At 42.0% G+C, this 23,288-nt stretch overlaps 2 protein-coding genes and 1 long non-coding RNA gene across 3 annotated transcripts; 1 reads left to right on the forward strand and 2 right to left on the reverse strand.

Moving 5' to 3' along the window:
- Positions 1–9,724: 9,724 nt before the first annotated feature.
- LOC125306264 lies at positions 9,725–11,066 on the forward strand. Its single transcript, XR_007195530.1, has 2 exons — positions 9,725–10,212; positions 10,338–11,066. It is a non-coding gene; the product is annotated as an uncharacterized LOC125306264 (long non-coding RNA).
- Positions 11,067–11,082: 16 nt separating this feature from the next.
- LOC125306259 (methionine-R-sulfoxide reductase B2, mitochondrial-like) lies at positions 11,083–13,200 on the reverse strand. Its single transcript, XM_048261520.1, has 5 exons — positions 12,993–13,200; positions 12,427–12,533; positions 12,023–12,099; positions 11,620–11,767; positions 11,083–11,423 (listed from the first exon to the last, which is right to left on the reverse strand). Exons 1-5 carry the CDS (start codon positions 13,099–13,101, stop codon positions 11,316–11,318), a joined length of 549 nt encoding a protein of 182 aa, XP_048117477.1. The 5' UTR covers positions 13,102–13,200; the 3' UTR covers positions 11,083–11,315.
- A 95-nt stretch (positions 13,201–13,295) lies between these two features.
- Positions 13,296–20,397, reverse strand: dnajc1 (DnaJ (Hsp40) homolog, subfamily C, member 1). Its single transcript, XM_048261514.1, has 11 exons — positions 20,085–20,397; positions 19,144–19,245; positions 18,558–18,604; positions 17,934–18,099; positions 17,209–17,306; positions 16,918–17,102; positions 16,408–16,574; positions 16,193–16,312; positions 15,810–15,858; positions 15,238–15,707; positions 13,296–14,661 (listed from the first exon to the last, which is right to left on the reverse strand). The coding sequence occupies exons 1-11, from the start codon at positions 20,235–20,237 to the stop codon at positions 14,593–14,595; spliced, it is 1,626 nt and encodes a 541-aa protein (XP_048117471.1). The 5' UTR covers positions 20,238–20,397; the 3' UTR covers positions 13,296–14,592.
- Positions 20,398–23,288: the final 2,891 nt, after the last annotated feature.

Raw genomic sequence — 23,288 nt, forward strand, 5'->3', positions numbered from 1 at the left:
GCCGCATTCCCCAATTTTGTAAAATGTATTTTTTTATTCCTCTGGGTGTTGCAATTGATATCAATGATTAATATGATTACCCTCAGTAAAAAAAGCACAAGAAACAGGGCGCAAACAGTTACAAAACAGTCAGGTTCTTGGCTTCATAAGATGTCGCTGGCGATCGACACGAGATGACCAGAGGGTGGCATCTCGTAAAAACAACACGAGACAGCAGAAACGCCTTTAACGGGGCGGTGCATCAGGCAGATTCGAACCGGCGATGCATTTCTTAAAAGTGCTATATAGCACAGGCTGCCTTTCCTATGTGTTGCCACCCAGGAGACGCTGATTAATGCAGTGCTCAGTATATACATGATTAGAGTCTCGTGGATCGCCCGGCTACTGCGTGTGTAGGTCAAAGTCCGCCCGATCGCTGCATTCCCAATTTTTGTAAAATGTATTTTTATTCCTCTGGGTGTTGCAATTGATATCAATGATTAATATGATTACCCTCAGTAAAAAAAGCACAAGAAACAGGACGCAAACAGTTACAAACAGTCAGGTTCTTGGCTTCATAAGATGTCGCTGGCGATCGACACGCGATGACCAGAGGGTGGCATCTCGTAAAACAACACGAGACAGCAGAAACGGCCTTAACGGGGCCGGTGCATCAGGCCGGATTCGAACCGGCGATGCATTTCTTAAAGTGCTATATAGCACAGCGCTGCCTTTCCTATGTGTTCCACGGAGGAGACGCTGATTAATGCAGTGCTCAGTATATACATGATTAGAGTCTCGTGACGCCGGCTACTGCGTGTGTAGGTCAAAGTCCGCCGATCGCGGCATTCCCCAATTTTGTAAAATGTATTTTTATTCCTCTGGGTGTTGCAATTGATATCAATGATTAATATGATTGCCCTCAGTAAAAAAGCACAAGAAACAGGACGCAAACAGTTACAAACAGTCAGGTTCTTGACTTCATAAGATGTCGCGGGAGTCTCATAGTCTCGATGACCAGATAAGGCTTGTGGGAGTCAAAACAGCGAGAAAGCGGCATTCCCCAATTTTGTAAAATGTATTTTTATTCCCCTGGGTGTTGCAATTGATATCAATGATTAATATGATTGCCCTCAGTAAAAAGCACAAGAAACAGGACTGAAACAGTTACAAACAGTCAGGTTCTTGGCTTCATAAGATTAGAGTCTCATAGTCTCGTGACTACTGGCTACTGCTTGTGTAGGTCAAAGTCCCAGATCCCGGCATTCCCCAATTTTGTAAAATGTATTTTTATTCCTCTGGGTGTTGCAATTGATATCAATGATTAATATGATTGCCCTCAGTAAAAAAGCACAAGAAACAGGACGCAAACAGTTACAAACAGTCAGGTTCTTGACTTCATAAGATGTCGCGGGAGTCTCATAGTCTCGTGACGCCGGCTACTGCTTGTGTAGGTCAAAGTCCGCAGATCGCGGCATTCCCCAATTTTTGTAAAATGTATTTTTATTCCTCTGGGTGTTGCAATTGATATCAATGATTAATATGATTGCCCTCAGTAAAAAAGCACAAGAAACAGGACGCAAACAGTTACAAACAGTCAGGTTCTTGGCTTCATAAGATGTCGCGGAGTCTCATAGTCTCGTGGCCCGACTGCTACTGCTTGTGTAGGTCAAAGTCCGCAGATCGCGGCATTCCCCAATTTTGTAAAATGTATTTTTATTCCTCTGGGTGTTGCAATTGATATCAATGATTAATATGATTGCCCTCAGTAAAAAAAGCACAAGAAACAGGACGCAAACAGTTACAAACAGTCAGGTTCTTGGCTTCATAAGATGTCGCGGGAGTCTCATAGTCTCGCGACGCCGGCTACTGCTTGTGTAGGTCAAAGTCCGATCGATGGGCATTCCCCAATTTTGTAAAATGTATTTTTATTCCTCTGGGTGTTGCAATTGATATCAATGATTAATATGATTACCCTCAGTAAAAAAAGCACAAGAAACAGGACGCAAACAGTTACAAACAGTCAGGTTCTTGGCTTCATAAGATGTCGCTGGCGATCGACACGCGATGACCAGAGGGTGGCATCTCGTAAAACAACACGAGACAGCAGAAACGGCCTTAACGGGGCCGGTGCATCAGGCCGGATTCGAACCGGCGATGCATTTCTTAAAGTGCTATATAGCACAGCGCTGCCTTTCCTATGTGTGCCACGAAGGAGACGCTGATTAATGCAGTGCTCAGTATATACATGATTAGAGTCTCGTGACGCCGGCTACTGCGTGTGTAGGTCAAAGTCCGCCGATCGCGGCATTCCCCAATTTTGTAAAATGTATTTTTATTCCTCTGGGTGTTGCAATTGATATCAATGATTAATATGATTACCCTCAGTAAAAAAAGCACAAGAAACAGGACGCAAACAGTTACAAACAGTCAGGTTCTTGGCTTCATAAGATGTCGCTGGCGATCAACACGCGATGACCAGAGGGTGGCATCTCGTAAAACAACACGAGACAGCAGAAACGGCCTTAACGGGGCCGGTGCATCAGGCCGGATTCGAACCGGCGATGCATTTCTTAAAGTGCTATATAGCACAGCGCTGCCTTTCCTATGTGTGCCACGAAGGAGACGCTGATTAATGCAGTGCTCAGTATATACATGATTAGAGTCTCGTGACGCCGGCTACTGCGTGTGTAGGTCAAAGTCCGCCGACGCGGTATTCCCAATTTTGTAAAATGTATTTTTATTCCTCTGGGTGTTGCAATTGATATCAATGATTAATATGATTACCCTCAGTAAAAAAAGCACAAGAAACAGGACGCAAACAGTTACAAACAGTCAGGTTCTTGGCTTCATAAGATGTCGCGGCTGATCAGGAACGCGATGACCAGATGGCGGCTTCGCGTAAAACAACGCGATAAAACGGAAACTGCCGTAAGGGCTGACAGTGCATCAGGCCGGATTTGAACCAGCGATGCATTTCTTAAAGTGCTATATAGCACAGCGCTGCCTTTCCTATGTGTGCCACGGAGGAGACGCTGATTAATGCAGTGCTCAGTATATACATGATTAGAGTCTCGTGACGCCGGCTACTGCGTGTGTAGGTCAAAGTCCGCCGATCGCGGCATTCCCCAATTTTGTAAAATGTATTTTTATTCCTCTGGGTGTTGCAATTGATATCAATGATTAATATGATTGCCCTCAGTAAAAAAGCACAAGAAACAGGACGCAAACAGTTACAAACAGTCAGGTTCTTGACTTCATAAGATGTCATGGAAGTCTTGTAGTCTTGTGACACCGGCTACTGCTTGTGTAGGTCAAAGTCCGCCGATCGCGGCATTCCCCAATTTTGTAAAATTGATTTTTATTCCTCTGGGTGTTGCAATTGATATCAATGATCAATATGATTGGCCTCAGTAAAAAAGCACAAGAAACAGGACGCAAACAGTTACAGTCAGGCTCTTGGCTTAATAAGATGTCGCGGCTGATCAGGAACGCGATGACCAGATGGCGGCTTCGCGTAAAACAACGCGATAAAACGGAAACTGCCGTAAGGGCTGACAGTGCATCAGGCCGGATTTGAACCAGCGATGCAAATCTTAAAGTGATAATATAGCACAGCACTTCTTTATCCATGTGTGCCACTGAGACGCTGATTAATGCAGTGCTCATTATATACATGATTAGAGTCTCGTGAAGCCGGCTACTGCGTGTGTAGGTCAAAGTCCACAGATCGCGGCATTCCTGTATTTTGTAAAATGTATTTTTATTCCTCTGGGTGTTGCAATTTATATCAATGATCACGATAAAAAAGCACAAGAAACAGGACGCAAACAGTTACAAACAGTCAGGCTCTTTGCTTAATAAGATGTCGCGGCCGATCGGGAACGCGATGACCCGAGGGCGGCGTCGCGTAAAACAACGCGAGACCACGGAAACGGGCGTAACGGCGGCCGGTGCATCAGGCCGGATTTGAAGAGGCGATGCAATTCTTAAAGTGCTATAGATAGCACAGCGCTGCTTTTTCTATGTGCGCCACAAAGACGCTGATTAATGCAGTGCCTATTATATACATGATTAGAGTCTTGTGGCCTGAGTCTACTGCCTATCTACTGCCTGTAGGTCAAAGTCCGCTGCTCGGCAGCATTCCCCTATTTTGTAAAATTGATTTTTATTCCTCTTTGCACGAACAATAACGAACAACAGCTCTTCAACTTGGCCCTTTTAAAATGTGTATGAACAGTCTAGCGACGCATTTAATGAGGGCCCATTTGGACATGTCAGTTATTTGCACCACTTGTTAGATGTAAAACTGCATTTCGTTTCAAACTACTGGTAGGCTACTTAATTTGTGTATTGACAATAAAGTATCACATGAACTAAAGATGACTAAAATCTTATGTAGAAGAAGAAACATTCACAAAAAATCCATCCATCCAAAAATGACTTTTGTTTTTGATAGCTGTTGAAAACTGCACGGAACTGAGAGATGTTTTTGTTGATAAATAAATAAATAAATAAATAACATTATGCTGATACCTTCTGCTTTTCCCAAATACAATATAGACTACAAGTGTAAGTGACCTTTCATCAATCCAGTTGCAATGGATGAACTGTGATGAACTGCCCTACTTGTGATTGTTTAGAGATTTTAATGGTTTTATAACAATCTACAACTTTTTTGGCTATTCTACAATCTATTCACCTTTTCAGCACCAGTAGGCTACTTTCTGTGCAGCCGCACACACACACTCAGGCATGCCAAACAAGCATACACAAAAGTTTCAAGAGTGGGGGATGGAGTAAAATATGGAGACATATTGAGGTGTGATTTATTTTCGCGGAATGGATGTACAGGACTGAGCGGCGGTCATATTTTGTACCGCTATGCGGTACATCTAGTTTTAGGTTATTCTTGCTCAGATGTTCAGCATACTGTAGGCCTATGTCCGATTTATTTTCGGACATACAGTATTCTTGCTCAGATGTTCAGCATCACCGATGGAATACATGAATGTCCACAAGTACGGGCATTGCTATGAGACGTCTTCCTAGATCATCTGACAAAGATAACGAATTCTCTCTCTTCATAGAGAATATCGTCCGGGTAGGCTATATATATTTTCTGGGGGTCTCTAAAACCCCTCGCCCTGCGAAGAGAGTCCCTCACGATTTGCGCTCCAATGTCGTATGGATCATCCAGGTACGCCGACATGTGTCAGGAGAAATTGTTAGTGGAGGGGTGGTACTAAAGGGTGTGGTTAACGGAAACCTCGGGTTAACCAAGAACAGAACCTGGTCGGAGCAGGTTTGAGATGCAGCGTAAATTGCCATGGCAGCATACCTCGGTTAAAACCTATCCACCTTTCGTAGTACGGGTTAATGGGGAAGTTACGCCACACGTGATCAAGTTACTCTCGAAGTTACCCAGATAAGCCAGTAACTCCGCTTCGTAGTACAGGCCCCTGTATGTTTACAGAACTATGACAAAAGTATGACCTCAAACTGACATTGTATACCTTGTGCACAGAGAAAGCAAAAGCCAGATGTGTTTTCTATTCATACCATCAGTGTGTTGTTGGCACATTGTGTGTTTACTATTGTGATGGCTTGTGTTTACTGTTAGATACTAAAACACCATTTTTACGAAGGTGTGAAGAGTTAAGCAAGGTGTGTTAGCTTTTGCAAGAGAACTATAATGTTTTGCTGATTGGGTGAGAGGTTTTGCCATTTGTGTGTAGAGTTTTGCAAAAAAAGCCATAGTTACAAAAAATGTGCTTAAGCAATCAGAAAAAAACCGTAAAAGCAGATTCCTGTGTGCGAGGTGGGGCCTCCATAGATTGGACTTGTTTGTCCAGCACATCCCACAGATTCTCGATTGAATTGATATCTGGGGAATTTGGAGGCCAAAGGGGTATTCCAGAAAGGAGGTTTAACAAACACTGAGATAAAACTTAACCTCTGGGTTGTCTGAACCTGTGGCGACTAAACCCGAGCTGTCGGTTCCAAAACACCGGTTACCAGTTAGTTCAATCAACCCTGTGTTAGATAACCTAGAGTTGTGCGCGTTCACGGCGAACTTATAAAGGCATCATCTATTGAGAGTCGAAAACATGAGTGAAACCGGTGAAAGGAAGAGCACCGTATTTTTCAGAGGCGGAGTAGTCGAGGCTTACGAGGAGGAGAGAACTGTAATAACAAAAAAAGAGTAATACTTAAGCGCCTGCGTCCGAGACCTTGCTTGGCAGAGAATAGCCTAACTGACCGTGTAAATGCGTATGTTTAAGATAGCCTATTTAATGTCAAAAGCACAATTAAATAATTCACTGGACTGCTTTCAATGATGCTTTCTTAAACTAGCCTACCTTGTCACAGATTGAGTGGGCCATAGAATTCTTTGAGAATCCCAAATGTAATTTTCTATTTTAACGCGGGTTCTGCAGCTGTGGGCCAAGTTAAACTTTTGCGCACTTCAGTGCACATTTGGAAAATGTAATAAGTGATGCTGACCTGCCAGTTGGTGAAACTACACTTTAATGATCCTCGTGGGTTTGTGTCCAGGAAAACGAATGAAGTTGCGCAGGAACTGCTTTAGGGCAAGGCAAACTTTACGCACCAACCGACAGCTTGCCGATATGCTCTGCGTCTCCAACACTACAAAAACTCCCAGTCGGAGAGCGTGTGTAGCCTATTAAAAAAATATTTTATCCCAAATGCCATCAGCATTCTTAACCAAACTTAGTGACAACATGCATACCCGGCTGAGCTGTACAGCTATATTTAAACTTATTTATTAATTTATAGGCTATGTTTTCCCTTTTTTGTACTGTACTTGTTTTAATTATATCTTCAATGTGTCTGAGATGTTGTTTGTCCATCTGTCTGGTGAGCCAAACACAAATGTCCACTATGGTGAATTATGGTTGAAACACAAAAACATTATTCAGAATAGTAGGTTTATATAGTTATAGCTTGCATTAATATTTCTTAATTATGAAAACATGTAGGCCTAGCTTATAGCCTTCACTTGGCCTCTGTTTTACAGCTAACAAGAAAAAGGTGTCTTTGAACACTACTGTAGGAGGAAAGGCACCAGAGTGTTTTACAGTAGCAGAGGAGTTGGCCATCGCAAATAATAGTGGAAGGCCGATTATGGAGGGGGTTGAGGGAGGCATTCGGTCGGATTCTGGTGCTGTGGAAATATGCAGCCTTTATGTGCAGGGTACAGTAATATGACATTCAATTCAACAAGTTTGTTAAAATTGTGATTTTAATTTATTAGGCCTACTGTAGGCTATGTCCGATTTATTTTAGGCTATTCTTGCTCAGATTTTCAGCATACTGTAGGCCTATGTCCGATTTATTTTCGGACATACAGTATTCTTGCATCACCGATGGAATAGGCCTACATGAATGTCCACGTACGGGCATTGCTATGAGACGTCTTCCTAGATCATCTGACAAAGATAACGAATTCCCTTGGCTGACAATATATATCTTCATAGAGAATATCGTCCGGGTAAGCTATAGCCTATATATTTTCTGGCGGTCTCTAAAACCCCTCGCCCTGCGAAGAGAGTCCCTCACGATTTGCGCTCCAATGTCGTATGGATCATCTAGGTACGCCGACATGTCTCGGGAGAAATTGTTAGTGGAGGGGTGGTACTTATAAAGGGTGTGGTTAACGGAAATCTCGGGTTAAGAACATAACCTGGTCGGAGCAGGTTTGAGATGCAGCGTAAATTGCCATGGCAGCATACCTCGGTTAAAACCTATCCACCTTTCGTAGTACAGGGTAATCGGGAAGTTACGCCACACGTGATCAAGTTACTCTCGAAGTTACCCAGATAAGCCAGTAACCCCGCTTCGTAGTGCAGGCCCCCCCCCCCTTTCTGGAATACCTCTCAAGTCAACACCCTGAACCCATAGCTGTGTTCCTCAAACTATTCCTGAACAATTTTTGCTTTGTGGTAGGGCGCATTATCCTGCTGAAAGAGGTCACTGTCATAGGGAATATTGTTTTCATGAAAGGGTGTACATGGTCTGCAACAAAGCTTAGGTAGGTATGTGTCAACATCCACATGAATGGCAGGACCCCAGCAGGTTTCCCAGCAGAAAACTGCCCAAAGCATCACACTGCCTCTGCCAGTTTGCATAGTGCATCCTGGTTCCCCAGGTAAGCGACACACACATTAGGCCATCCAAGTGATGCAAAAGAAACGTGATTAATCAGACCAGGCCCCCTTCTTCCATTGTCCTGTGGTCCAGTTCTGTTGCTCATATGCCCATCGTTGGGGCTTTCGCCAGTGGACATATGTCAGCATGGACACCCTGACTGGGCCGCCGCTTCATAGTCCGCAAAAAAACTGCAATGCACTGTATTCTGACACCTTTCTATCAGAACCAGCATTTACTTTTTCAGCAAATTCAGCTATAGTTTTGTCTGTTAGACCACATGGGCCAGCCTTTGCTGGGGCCAGCCTGCATCAATGAGCCTTGGTCCCCCATGACCCTATCACATCAAGAGTTGCCGATTTGGAGATACTTTGACCCAGTCGTCTAACCATCACAATTTGGCCCTTGTCAAAGTCGCTCAAATTCTTACACCTTCCCACTTTCCCTGCTTCTAACACATCAACTTTGAGGACAATATTTTCAATTGCTGCCAAATCACCCACTCACTGATGCATGCCCTGTTAATGAGATAATCAGTGTCATTCACTTCACCTGTCAGTGGTCATAATGTTATGGCTGATGGTGTATATTCCAGAGGTCTCAAAATCCTCTCAAAATAGGCTTTGCTAATTTATAGGGTAAATCTGTAGATTAGAAAAGGACACCCCACAATCATTTGCTGGCCAGAATTAGGAAAGAGATTTGTACAAAAAAAAAAGTGTCTGTAAAAAAAACTGCTCGTGAACAGGTTTGGTTTACTGAGTTAACTGACCCAAACAAACTCAGACAATTAACAAAACCTGCTTTCTGCTTTCTGGGATAGGCTTGTTTGTATTCCCAAGGTGTTTACTGAGTTGGTTCTTGTATGAGAAGTAGTTCCAAGGTGGTTCTTGTTCCTGTCAGCTAACAACTTGCCTGTTCCAGACTGTTTTGGGGTGGTTCCTGCTCCTGATGTCCTTTCTGTCCCAAGGTGGTTCCTAACCTGCACCTGAGTTGGTTCCTGATCCAGAGCCGGCCGATGCCTTTCTGAATGTGTTCTAATTGTGCCCCAAAAGTGCTCTTGCTTTCTGGTTGCTTTAGACCAGGGGTTCTCAAAGTTTTGATTGGTGAGGGCCAACATCAGGGACCCAACATTGAACTAAGGGCCGCCAAAGGGGCGGGGGGAGAAAAAGAAAGAAAAAGAACCTGGAAAAAAATCATTTTTTAATCATTTGAATAACCAGGTTGCATCTCCACAGTTTAAATTTATTGCATTAAACACATTTTAATTCATAACTGAGGCTAAACCTGGCAAAACTTGTGAAAATCTTAAGAAAAATTGCAATGCACACACAATCCCTAGGGTTCTCTACCCTCAACAGACAAATTTGGGATATAACAGTTCTGGTTGCAGTCCATTTCAAGTATGAACTTATTGAGAACAAACAGTCTCAGTGTGCCTTGCTTCTTATCAGCATAGGCCTTATTCAGGGCCAATTCCAGCTACCAAAGCACCACAGGAAAACCTGACGGCCACGAAACACCACTAAATGGAGATTCATTCTTTTCAAAGCACACAGTACAGTTGTACAGTTTTACAGATGTTATCAGATGTTATCGCGGGCCACCAGAAATGTTTCCGCGGGCCGCACTTTGAGAACCTATGCTTTAGACCCTCTCCATTCTCCATCAATTATTGGAATAATTTTTTGTCAGTTCATTGCTTAATCTTTGTAAGCTTTTGTCAGTTCATTGCTTAATTTCCCCCTAGTTCTGTGATGTGTGCCTTCTTCTGTTTCGCTCACTGTGCCTTGTTCCTGTTTTTTTTGTTGCTAATGGTAACAGTGGCCAGAGCCTACAAATGCCACAAATGCCATAAAGGCAAATGCTACAAGCCTGGAGAACTTCAACCGAACACATCTAACAAGTATTCACTCCAGTATCAGGAAACACTAGGTACTTCTTTGAGGTATTGATACATATTGGTAAGTTGCATTATTTTTGATGTACTTGATAACAAAGAAAATTAAATAATGTAGTTTTCTGTTTTTAATACAGCTAATATGGAAGGGGAGTGGCTCGGTAAGGATGCATTATCGTGGGGGATTTTCTCAGCACTAGCTAAAATATTTCCAAAATGTTAGTAGGCTGCTGTTGCATCTCTCAGCATGAGAAGTCTATATTCATCATATCAAATTCTCTTCTAGGGTTTGTTGGACCATGGTTTCGTTACTTCCTCTTCTCTATCTTTCTTCTTGATTTGCTGTTGATCTATCTGAACACCTACCTGTATAGGGATCTGAGAGAACGATCAAGGGCATATATGACATACATGAGATCTACAGTTGTGACAAACATCAAGTCTCAGGAGGAGTCTGAGGATATTTATGAAGATGCTGAAGATGCATTTTGAAAATGTTCTGCTTGATAAATCCGACAAAGCAAAATGACTGCAGGTATTAATTTGCTTAAAGAGCAAAAAAAGATTTGCAGTAAACATCGCTTGACTCTTGTCAGAGTCCTGAGGTTAACATTTTTAAGAAATGTTATCTGCATGGAATATTGCACTATATAGGAACTAGAATATCAATTGCTTCATGCAATCTCACGTCCTATGGAAACACACTGATATGTGTTCAATAAATTACATTTGAACTTGTGTCTTAGGATTGCGTATTATAAATTGCAGTCTTTGATCATCATGTGGACCTCTGTAGTGTGCCCTCACCACAGCCACCACATCTTGACTGTGGGTGACTTCTTGGGTGGGTCTGTATTATACATGCATTTAATGCAAGACTCAAGCATTATACCCTATCTACCCATTTAATTCTAAACCTTGATGTAAGGATTTCATTATCTTGATTAGAAAAATGGAAGACAAGTTCACGATTTGGGGTATGTCTGAAATGACGTCTAAATTGTGATGTGAATAAGCACAAATGCAACATGTTAAAGTATTTTTGGTTTTATAGGTTTGGTAAAGGAATTCTCACTGGTCAATCCATCCACTGCATTGGCACATGGTATCACTATTTTCTACTTTCAGTTGGTGACCTTTGCAATGAACCACATACATAGTCTACATCATGTAAAGTTAATTTGTCTGATTGCCCTGTCAGTCACACCTTATTTCAGGAAATCCTGTAGTCTAGAACATGACGTTCCTGTGTCAGTAAGAGCTATTATTTTTGTACACTTGGTTTGAAGCTGAGAGCGATGCTGTTGATACAGAAGCGCTGACCCCCGGGCTCTGGACCGTCCTCGAACACATGACCCAGATGAGCATCACACTGTCAGAGTGCACAGGGACAATACACAACTGAATTATAGAGGAACAATTTAAACTCATTTTGTCAAATACCAATGAGATAATATAAAAATACATCAAATAGCCATGATATAATTCCAGCTCCATGATCAGTATCATCAAGATATTAGCATTTCGCCATTAGACATATACATCTCAGATGAATTTTGGATATTTACCTGCTTACAAATGACTTCGGTTGCTGTGCTACCCAGTGAGTTATCAGCGCGTCGCAGGATGTTGGCATGACTTTCATCCTGCTCCCATGTTCCATGGGCCTCAGTAAAAGACGGCCACCCAGTCCCCGAATCAAATTTAGACACAGAGCTGGAGAGAGTACAGTACAGAGGGACACAATCATCAGTCAAACTAAGGCTCGCTGTTAGTTACATCAGTGTGGGACACATTCATCAGTCAAACTAAGGCTCGCTGTTAGTTACATCAGTGTGAAGGTATGATTCAGAATGAAGAGAATTCAATGAATTTTTAGTCCCAGTTACATTTTCAGTGCATAGAAATCTTTACATTATGACAGAACTCATTATGACAGGACTCATTTCCATTCAGCACAGTATGTATTACCTAAAAAGAGGAGTGTCACAGCACACACAGTGGTACATGCCCTCTTCCGAGTGATTTAAGTAGACACCAGTGAAAGGCTAGAGAAGGAAAGTAAAATGCAAAGTGAGAGCTCATTATTTAAGTGACCATGAAGATACCGGACTTCTGCTTCTCAACAGATGGTAGGTTATTTTAGAGTTGAAACAAGCACCACACCCCTCCTCCAACTTCTCTCTACTCAAAAAAAAGAATAATTGTCTTGTGTCTATAGAGACATGTATAATTGCCAGTTTTTACTGCAACTCAACTTCAATTCATAGTTACAATAGCATGTGTATACTCCATGTCATTGCTATTGGCCTTGTTGCCCTCTAAAGCTACTTACATGGCATTACACGTGAGCTCTCACCACCCTATGTACTCACCTCTTCTGTACGTCTCTCTCTTGTGACTGTGTACTGTTCTGGGGTCAGTTTCTTCTTCCAGTCTGTGTTCGCCCATGACTGATCGTAACGTGTTAGCGACCTCAGCCCTGGGGGCATTAAACCACAGTGTTGGCACCAGGTGAGTGGCGCGGCTCACCTCATTATTATACATTGGATATATTATAAGGATTATTTTGGCCCTTATTTATTTGTTTATCCTTTTGTACTTTGATATTGACATTTACCAAACCCAGCTATTCAACTGAACACACATTTGCACTTTGGTTCCCCTGAAATCAGCTTTTTCACGAGGTTTTCACGCTTAAATACATCTGATTTGTTTTTCTCTTTTTTTGAGTGCACTGTGGATTTTCATTGGCTGGCACTGAATCGATATAGTTGGATTTTATTTGACAGAAGCCAAAATTTTGATGCAAAATTAAGGAAAATTAAGCAATGTACCCATCAAAACCATACATTTGCATTACGAGAGCTTTACGAACACAATACTCACTTCTACGAACACTTTCACTCAAAAAAGGAAGAAAAAGCCAAATGTCTCTCACCAGAGGATGTGCCCAGTGGTCTTATCAACACTAAACTTCTCTGGGGCAGAGTGGACTTTATAGACACTTCACCAAGCAGCTGACAGAAGCGACTGACCATTCGAGCCATTTTGTGATGGACTCCTCAGCATAGGTTAGAACGCAGTTGTTGGTAGTCAAAAGTGTGTGGATGCAGTCTGCGTTTCTGCTTGCTACTTCTCCGCTGATGAATTGGTTTGCAATAAAGAGGAGGTCAAAGTGTGCTACTGATAAGAGTTCGGAGGATATGTAGGTCAAGATCATCGATGAATAAAGAACAGAGACTTGTGAAAATAGGCGGTTTATTGGTCAGAGGAAGCATTCCAATATTCAGCGGAGTCATGGAGCTGGACTCCAATTCTTTTTGCTTCAGAGCTATGGATTCTTTCACAGCTGTATGATTTGAGATGATTTTTTTCATCAAGTGATATAGAATGAAGCTAAGTGAACACAGATTGTACATGTGTGTTCTCGGTGTGATGTAGGCCTCGTCTCATTGCCAGTGGCTTAGATGCCATGTGTGTTCTCGGTGTGATGTAGGCCTCGTCTCATTGCCAGTGGCTTAGATGCCATGTGTGTTCTCGGTGTGATGTAGGCCTCGTCTCATTGCCAGTTGGCTTGGCAGAGCTGTGACTGACCACACAATCTGGTGTTGATCAAGCTCTCATGAGCATATATGCCATACATGGCCAGAAGTGACACTATAGTTACTGGTGAAATGCATACTAATACTTTTGAAGTATCCAAGTCAATCATAGTATTTTTTTTTGTGCCCAGAATAAATACAAACAAATACTGGCAGTGGTCACATGCAGTCACAAATGCACACTGGCAGAGCAAATACTGGGTCTGCATATTCTATCCACCGAAATGTAGGCTTACGGTCCATTGCATCCCACCCAGGAGCAATGTCTGGTATTGCCATCCCTTTACACAAGGCTGTCTCATTTATAATGAGCTTACAAATGTAACCAGAGGAGGGGTGTCCCTCTATCTTCAGGAGTCTTCACCTTCTACCCTTGTAACACTTGTGTACTGGGCCCTTTTCCTTTCTACTTCCTGATCAGATCGAGTAGACTTGATACTGTGTATTTACTCCAAATAGGTCTCCAAACTCACTGTTGCTTGGTTGTCATTCCTTTGTTATCCACAGTGACTTACAACTGTAAGTCACTGTGGATAACAAAGCTGAACACTGGTATATGGAAATAATGATTAAAAGAACACACTCCATAATGCCTCTGAAAAGTTATTTGATTCATGGATTTATAAAAACACCTTAAACAATGTTGACAGCTTCCCACTGAAAACAGATAAACTATGAAGCAAAAAGGGGACAATGCAAAGGATGAAATGCAAAATGAAAAATAAATAAAAACATTTTCAGCATATATTGCAACAGATGGTTTCACAAAGGAGATGTGAAATTCTCCTGAAGTATAATGCTAAGGCTTCCATATCGAGTAGAATCTTGGGAATTGTAGATGTCTGGTAACTGGGTTCTCTTTCAGTGTGGAGCTTAAGGCACATGACAGACAGGTGAGAGGTAAAGTGAAAACCCAAAATGGCTGCCGGAGGGGAGTCAGCTCTTCGCTTGCTTCCGTTTCTGTATGAGTTCAGCCAGCAACTTATAACGAATCATACACTCCTCCTAGAAAAATAAATGGAAAGACACTTTGGTTAGGTTACAAGGGATTGAAACCAAATGGATGAAATACGATCAAACAATCAATCAATCAATCATTATTGATTTTCAAAGTCTAGAAATACTAGCATTCCTTCATAAAAAATGCCACTGTGTACTATATAAAAATAACACAAAAACATTTTTGCTTATACTGCTATTATTGTTATTTATATTATGAAGTTATTTATATGACGGCTCTTTCAGTTGCTTATTTCCATGCTCTGACTGTGGTGGTGTTTGTCAGCTCGCTCTACTGGTCACCACTACTGGCAGCCGTGGCCTACTGGTTAGCGCTTCGGACTTGTAATCGGAGGGTTGCCGGTTCGAACCCCGACCAGTAGGCACGGCTGAAGTGCCCTTGAGCAAGGCACCTAACCCCTCACTGCTCCCCGAGCGCCGCTGTTGTTGCAGGCAGCTCACTGCGCCGGGATTAGTGTGTGCTTCACCTCACTGTGTGTTCACTGTGTTGAGTGTGTTGAGATAAATGCAGAGACCAAATCTCCCTCATGGGATCAAAAGAGTATTTATACTTATACCAACCTTGCTCTTTCCGGGCACCACTTTAGCGATCCTGTCCCAGCGTTCCGTGGTGCCGCGTGGGTACTGCTGCAGCGCCAGCTCTAGAAGCTTCTGCTGGTTCTGTGTCCACAAATCCTCTGCAGGGGCAGCGCAGGCCTTCTCCTTCTGCGGTGCTGGCGCTTGCGCCCGCCTGTCCTCGTCACTGTCCTCTTCCACGGCGTCAGGATCAAAGTCCCTCTGGCGACGGCTCCGGCTGGGCTTGTCCTCCCCAGCGCCACTCCCGCTCCCTACCCCCGCGCCGGCTGCTGCCCTCTTCGCCCTCCTCCTCAGGCCCTTCGCCTCCGTCTCCTCGCCGCCGTCTGGCTCCGCTAGCTGCTCCTGGGCCAGTGGCAGCTCCTCACGCTGGGTCATCAGGTTGTCCGGCACCGCCCCTGCTTTGGACACTTTACCCCCTACAGAGGCACCCTTCAGATCGGAGAGCTTCACCAGCCCTGCACGGACAGATCACAGAGTCAGAAATCAAGGACAAAGAGAGTGGCCCAGTTCAAAGCATTCTCACGTACTGTATCAGTATGGCTTTTCAATGCTCTTACCTGGTGTGATGGTGATATTGTCTTTGGCTTGTTTGACCTTTGCAGTTACCTATCAATGATGATAGTTTGATTCAGTTGCATTTATGGCATGGACATAAACATGATACTTGGTTCTGTACTACACAACCGCATCAATCATCTGGGGTTAAATATTAAATATGTGCTGTCTGAAGGTTAAATTAGGTTAAATATGCACGGCATGAAGTCATAGACAGACACAGACTCTCACACACACACACACACACACACACACACACAACTGACTCCTGAGCAGTGTTATTTTACATTAATGTTGCACCATTTACAACACAGCCTCTTACTAATGATTCACCACTAGTAACACACTATATGCGTTTTGAATAAAGCCGCACAAATACACACACCTCTGACACGGACCTGCCCAATTCATGGGCAATCTTCTCCCACCGTCCCGGAGTGCCCCCTGGAAACTTCACCATGCACCTGCTGAGCTGGCTGAGGTCCTCCTCTGTCCACTCGGGGACCTGTAGCAAAGAATCAACAGCACGGATGGTTATGTAGGTCCTCTGCAGCATTCAGTAGGCGGGAAATATGTGCATTGTGAGAAAGAGGTACATACTTTCTTTTTCTGAGATTTTTTTTCTTCTAGCCAGTCATCCATCTGGTCCTCGATGTCTTCAATGGACGCTGCCTGGTCGTACGGAGCTGCATAGTTTGTATCGAAGGCGCTGGGCTCATAGACAGGGAACTCTATCTTTGGCTTCTTTACTTTAGGACGCTTTTCCTCTGCAAAAAGTAAATAAAAAATTTGTGCATCTCACAATGGATGAAAAGTCAGGGATGGTCATTACATCTCTAAATTCTGGGTTTAGATTTGTGGTAGAATTATACAATGCAATAACAATGTATTTAAATTGGTTGTATTCAAATATAAGAAATGCATGTGTAAAGATTTATCCACATTTTAAGGTATCTACAGCTGAAGTATTTCCAATAACAATGGCTTACAGCAGCTTTTAAGACATCCCATATCGATTCCTTTCTGGTGTGTCAATAATTGTATGTAAATCGAATCATCCTCTCATAACAATTCCCAAAATATGCTCCTTAAAGGGAGTAGGTGGCTCACTTTGTTGTGCCTCCTGTGCAGCCAAGGCCTCAGCTTCCTCCTTCTCTTTGACCTTCAATGCTTGATAGTCTTCATAGTACTGCTTCACCTCCTGAATGACCTGAGGGAGGGACTTCACGGAGAAGTACAGCCAGATGCTCAGTTTGAGCGGCAGGATGTCATGCCACTGGGGTTTGTCATAGGACCTGATTAATTCAGAAGATGGGATGGAATATAGCTCAGTGTTCACTGGTAGTTCGATGACAACAAGCTGGGTCTATTAAAACGTATCCATAAACAATGACTTCTTACCGCTCATTCTTCTCCTGGTTGACACCCTTCCCATCCTCCGTGCCCTTGTTACTCATCTTTTTCTTTTTCTCTTTCTTCTTTTTACTCAGAAGTTCATCCTGCACAAAAAGATGAGGAAAGTGAAGCAAAAATGCATTACCGAACTAACCTAACTAAACATTAGGACTAGAGCCATTTGGATGGACGGACTAATCTTAAAGGTTGTATCAGCGATAGCGGGGATACGTCACTTCTGTTGATGTTCAAACAAAACAGAGAGCTAGCTCGCTACTCCCTCCCCCTCCTTCCCATGCAATTAAAACTCTCCTAAACGCGCATCTTGTTGGTTATTGGATGAAACACTTTATTTTCCCTTTGAGTGGTTGCCAACCCTTGTTGATCTCGGAGCCTAGGCTGCTTACAGAGACACATTTTTTTGACGGCCTGCTTATGGGACAGGCAGCTAGCGGATCGTTAGGAAAGATTAGATGAATGTGATCATTTATGTTTGGGCCTGAAATCGCTGATACAACCTTTAATATAACTTAGCTTCTACAGCTCTCTCAACTCAACTCAGAATCATTCAAACAGTATAGGCATCATCATCAATTCAAGTCAAATGATGTACTTAACGTTGTTATTTCATGAGTATCATGAATTATTATACACAATAATGTGCTTTAACAATAAAGAACTACAAATCAAGGGGCAACAATGTCTATTACAAAATCATGTGAGCTACTCACCAGCTGCTTCTCCAGATAAATAGACCATATGACTGCGTAGTGACCGACAGTCAAGATCAGGAAGAGGAGGAAGCCTAGCTCTGCATTGCTCATCTTCCTCACCCGCCGGTAGTAGAACACTGGCTGTCTCCAATCAGGGAGTCCATTGACCAGAATGTCATTGTACCTGTGGATGGAAATCGCGAGAGACTCAGTAGTTTGTTTTTTGAACCCTTGTGACCACAGAGAGAAGTGTAAAAGGCAAACAAAAGACATGATGCATTTGTGCTGACTGCTTAACCAACTGTACATTTCAGTCTATACCGTTTGCTCAACAGCCACATCCAACCACTTAATAGCTTGTTAGCAATCACTGTCTAACAGTGTAAACAGACACTGAGTGGTGAAACAGCAAGCATGCCATAGAAAAAAACGAACAAAACGTACAGTAGATTGTTTACTACCAATAGCTCTAGCTGCCAACCTGCTTTGTTTGTCAGAAGTAGCATCTTACTTAAATATTGTATGAAATACTCAATTACTACCATCAATCATCCCAAGTCATAGGAAGTAGGCTACTTTTTGCCGTAAAGTAAAGGCTGTCTTGTGGACTACATGAGGTAAAAATAGAAAGCAGCAACTCACGTTTGTCTCCTTTCTTCATCCTTCAAGACCTCATAAATTGCCACAAGCTGAAATAGAATTACCACAAGACGTTAAGGTTTAGTCTCAGCATTCTCCAAACAGCCACACACCACACAAGCATCTTACTGTAACAACAGAATGTTTTCACAGATGTTTACATTAGGGGCCTATAGGACTGTAAACCTGAAATAACACTAACACAATGAAAAGGGTCTAAGTCTTTCAAAGATGTTATAATAATAATAATAATAATAATAATAATAATAATAATAATAATAAGCTTTATTTGTATAGCACCTTTCATACACAGAATGCAGCTCAAAGACCAGCAGCAACAGATCAGCAACATATCAGAGATACTATATATACAAATGACAATAACTATAACTATATGTAACAAATGCCAAATGCTTAGGTCCTGTTGATGTGGATTCTAAGCGGTCAGCCTTAGTATTTGTTGTGATTATGAATTTATAGACGTTTAAGGAACACAACGACCGGAAGACTGGCAGCCGTAACCCTAACCCTTAACCCTTAAATGTTGCATACAAGACAGATGGCGGTCATTTCAGACTGCAGGGCTTACCTGCCTGAACTGCGTTTCTGCATTTTCATCTTTGTTCTTGTCTGGATGCAGGGTGAGGGAAAGCCTTCGATAGGCCTTCCTAATGTCTGCGGACGAAGCATCCTTGATGGGGAGCAAAGAGAGAGAATGCGTGAGACACATGGGGAAGTAGGGGAGTGTTGGTTGCAAATGGAGTATAGGTGAGTGTCCAGGACAGCTCTTCTCCTGTGCCACATCACTAGTGCCACCTAGTGTATTTTACAGCTTTAGTAGCGCTAGTATGAGTGTGAATAACATTTCAAAATTAATTTGAAAGAAATGGTCCTAAAAAAATTAGAGTGTCGGTCGAAAGAAGCATGGTAATTCATCAGAATGGGCACTAGGCAAAGTGTTTGGCATCAGCTATTTCAAAGGGTTGAAATGCTTGCTAGATTCTTTTTGCATCCAAATAGGGTCGGCTGATCGATTTTGCATGCCGGTAAAGGCTCCTTCTGTGTGAACTTTCCACAGGAACAGAGTTTGTTAACAACTTTTAGTTTTTCTCAAGTACGCTTGACATATTTCTGTAGCGTGGACTTTTCAGCCCAGTAAAGACACGTAGTTGCCACATATGTTAGCCTATCTGTTTTGTCATGGAACACTCAAGTGACCAGTCAATCGAATACCGACTGGTTGGCTTAACAGGCCACAGCCATATCGTGTCTCAGCCAGGGCATACCACAACAATACATGACTAGAATCTTAAGATCTAATGGAGGTGATTAAAACGGCATTAAAACAACACGACTGTAGGTGAAGCATAGCCCATAGTACCCAAAGGCCCTGAGACGACGAAAATAGCTTTCTGTTTAGCATAGGATTATGAAAGCATAGTGCATAGGCTACCATTACGGTTTAGGTCTAGGATACGCGTACATTCTACAACAATGTAACAATTTAACAATATGAGCTCTGCATGTTACCTGATCCACAGACAAGAATTCATAGAATGTTTGCGGTATTTCTTCAACGAGATCGAACAGCTCCAGGTCTGCATCCCATGCAAGTGTGGGGATTGGTTTCTCGATAGAAAGGCAAAGAAGTAAAGCACACATGGAGACCCATGATGAGGTCATTCTTAAAGGTTTCCCTTTTAATTCTAAAAAAACTATGGCACTCTAGAAGCCTCAAAAACAACTGATATATCAGATTCTTCTGTTGGGCCTGCAAGTCAAGGCATACTCTCTTTTCCTCCTGTAGTCGAACGTGGCTACCACTTCCCCATTGCTCTTAAAGGGAACGTATGTGATTGCCAAAGCTACCACTGAGAATTTCCTCTCTTGGCCCTCAGTGCACCTCAGAAGTCTGCCACAGAGTGTCGCTGCATCTTCCCTATGGCCATGCCATCAGAAAGAGACTGTCCATCAAGGTAATTGGCTACATAATGCTCACTAAACATATCACCCATCATATCTAAGGTTATATATATCTTCGGCCACAAGACACACACGTACGCATAGAGTAAAACAGAACGTTCTAAAATGAAAGAGGAGGAGAATGAAAGTTCACCTACCAAGAACAAAACTTTACTGTGTTGCCCTACGTGGATCCATGAAGGTTGGCATTACTTCTTTCATCCTTGTCCATGCACGAAACGATGCAAAACAACAGCTTATTAAAATATAAAGGCCTATGTGTAATGGGTTGAATGCCCAATGCGTAATGGGTTGAATTTTAATTGAAAAGTCGTTAGTAATGGGCCTAATATCTGTAACTGCGAACAATACTATACTTTAACCTAATATACAGTATTTCAAAAAAGACTAGGTCTAGATTATCAGAGCACTTTGCAAACTGGCAAAGGAATGCTAGGCTTTTTTCCCAATTGAAATAAAAGTGATGGGCTTTGCAAGCGTCGCAAATCATTTAGATCCTTTTGCAAATCTCTTGTCAGAATGTCGGAACAAATAGGCCTACCCAACCTGTTCTGTTACCCCTGATATAAATATATATATATAAGGTGCAGCCAAAGGCCAGGACTCAACAAAATGGCATCTGTACAATAATCGTGCCACAGTTAACTATCAAATATGGAAGATTTAGATTTTTTTTTATTATAGGGAATGACTCAAACTCGAATTCCTGGTCTACCCGCACGGCCAGTTTGAGCGTGATCATCTAGCCTACATATAAAAAAAAATGTAGGGCTATCTGACAAAACAAAATCACTAATAATATTCGTCATTGCCCTTTGGGCGATTTATTTCAAAATAAAATAAATAAACCCCGACCCTGTTGATATTTCATCGAGTTCAAAAAAGAACTTTTGAAGTGGCTATAGGAATTACACACAGCATTAGGTCTATAATTTCAGAACTTGACATTCTTCGGGGGGTTTATTCGCTATCGTGATTTAATTGTGGACAGAGACAGGCCTTCAAGGCAGCAGATGAGGGATGCATAAACTCGGGAGTGATTGGTAAAAAATTGACTTTGCCAATGCATTAAACGGGATATCCAGATATCAATCGACTTCAAAGCAAGCGACTTTCAAAAATAAAAACCTTATCGTTTCATATGTGTCAGAGTGAACACTACTTACCTTTTGCAATATGCATTGGATTCGGATATCTGAACTGTAAACTATCCCGTCACTTTTGTACGGTTTGCTCACCACAAACATTAATTTACAAGACGGACCATATCTATCCCACATTCATGAACTTAACACTTAATAAAATAAATAAATAAATAATTAACGACACGGTGTTAGTGGTAGCAAGTTTCTTTTCATTAACACACCGCTACTGGTTGAAGTGGACTTGTTTGTTATGAAACATGTCTGAAGATGATTACTCACATGCAGAAGAAAATAGCTTTGACTCTTTCAATCATCACCCATTTGTCCCAAATCGCAACATTCTGTGTTAAATTATTCAGCGAGACATTACAGAGTTGACACGGCAAGTTATTTCGCTTTATCTGGCTGAAGACCACATGCACCGTTTATCAGTAAATGTCCCATATTTGTACATTGATCTCTTTTCTAGTGCTGTCTGTGTAAAGCACATTGAACTGCCTTGGTGTGAAATGCACTATATGTATATATATATAAATAAAACTGCCTCGCATTGCCTTGCCATATGTGATTCAACTCCAGTAATTATAAATTCTATCCAGGCCTATCCAGACCAAAAACTAAAGGAACTACATTTATTTGAAACGAAGGCTATTGATTGGTGTGGAAAGATTGTATAGTAGCCTAATCAAGTAGGCTCAAACTCTAATTTGACTGCAATAATGCATTTGGATGAACTGAAGACTACACCAGATTGAAACGTGCCATAGTGTGCAAGACAATTATAAAGGCTGTAGGCCCACTGATTTGAGTGAAAGCCATTTTGTGAAGGCCATAACATTTTGTGAAGTTAGCCTATATTTGAAAACTGGGAATGATAACTTGTAAGTGTCAACATGTAATCTAGAGATAATTGTCGTGGTGTTATAGCCCATACTATAGCCAATATATTTATACATAAAATGTATATTATTTTTTTATATGAATAATAATTTGATTTCTGTAACGCAATATATATATATATATATATATATATATATATATATATATATATATCTACCAAGTCTCTCGCTTGTCTGTGAAAGACATTTTCTTCCGCGCACCACTCTAGTAGCCTAGGCTACGCTGTGCTGCTTATATCTGCAGCCTAGGCTACATCCCTAACTTTGCCGCACGGTCCACCACCTTAGGATATTCCGTTGTTGAACATAGGCTATAGACGGCAATACCTTGTGGTCACCGGATATCACAACTAAACCATTAATTAAAGACCTACAGTCACTTTTTCTGAGTGTGTTTGTAAATATGATTATTTATTTATTTATCGCGGATTCCCGGTCACAAATGTCCTATGAGCGCCTAAACCAAATGGTTGACGGTAACTATCCTGTTTGTAAGTTATTGTGCTGTAAAAGTTCCGTGTAGGCTAACGTAAGCTATAGGTAGGCCTAGTCATATTTGCCTACTCGTCATCTAAACACATAAAACTGAAAGGCTGAAAGGTTCTCGTCGTAGCTCAGGAATCCTATTTCGGCAACAAAGAATCACTCCGTGCAACTCGTTTGGTCTGAATCAAGGTTAGCGGTAGGTTATTGTATCATCAGTTATG

Source organism: Alosa alosa, chromosome 1, assembly GCF_017589495.1.
Source record: "Alosa alosa isolate M-15738 ecotype Scorff River chromosome 1, AALO_Geno_1.1, whole genome shotgun sequence".
NCBI classification, from domain to species: Eukaryota; Metazoa; Chordata; class Actinopteri; order Clupeiformes; family Clupeidae; genus Alosa; species Alosa alosa.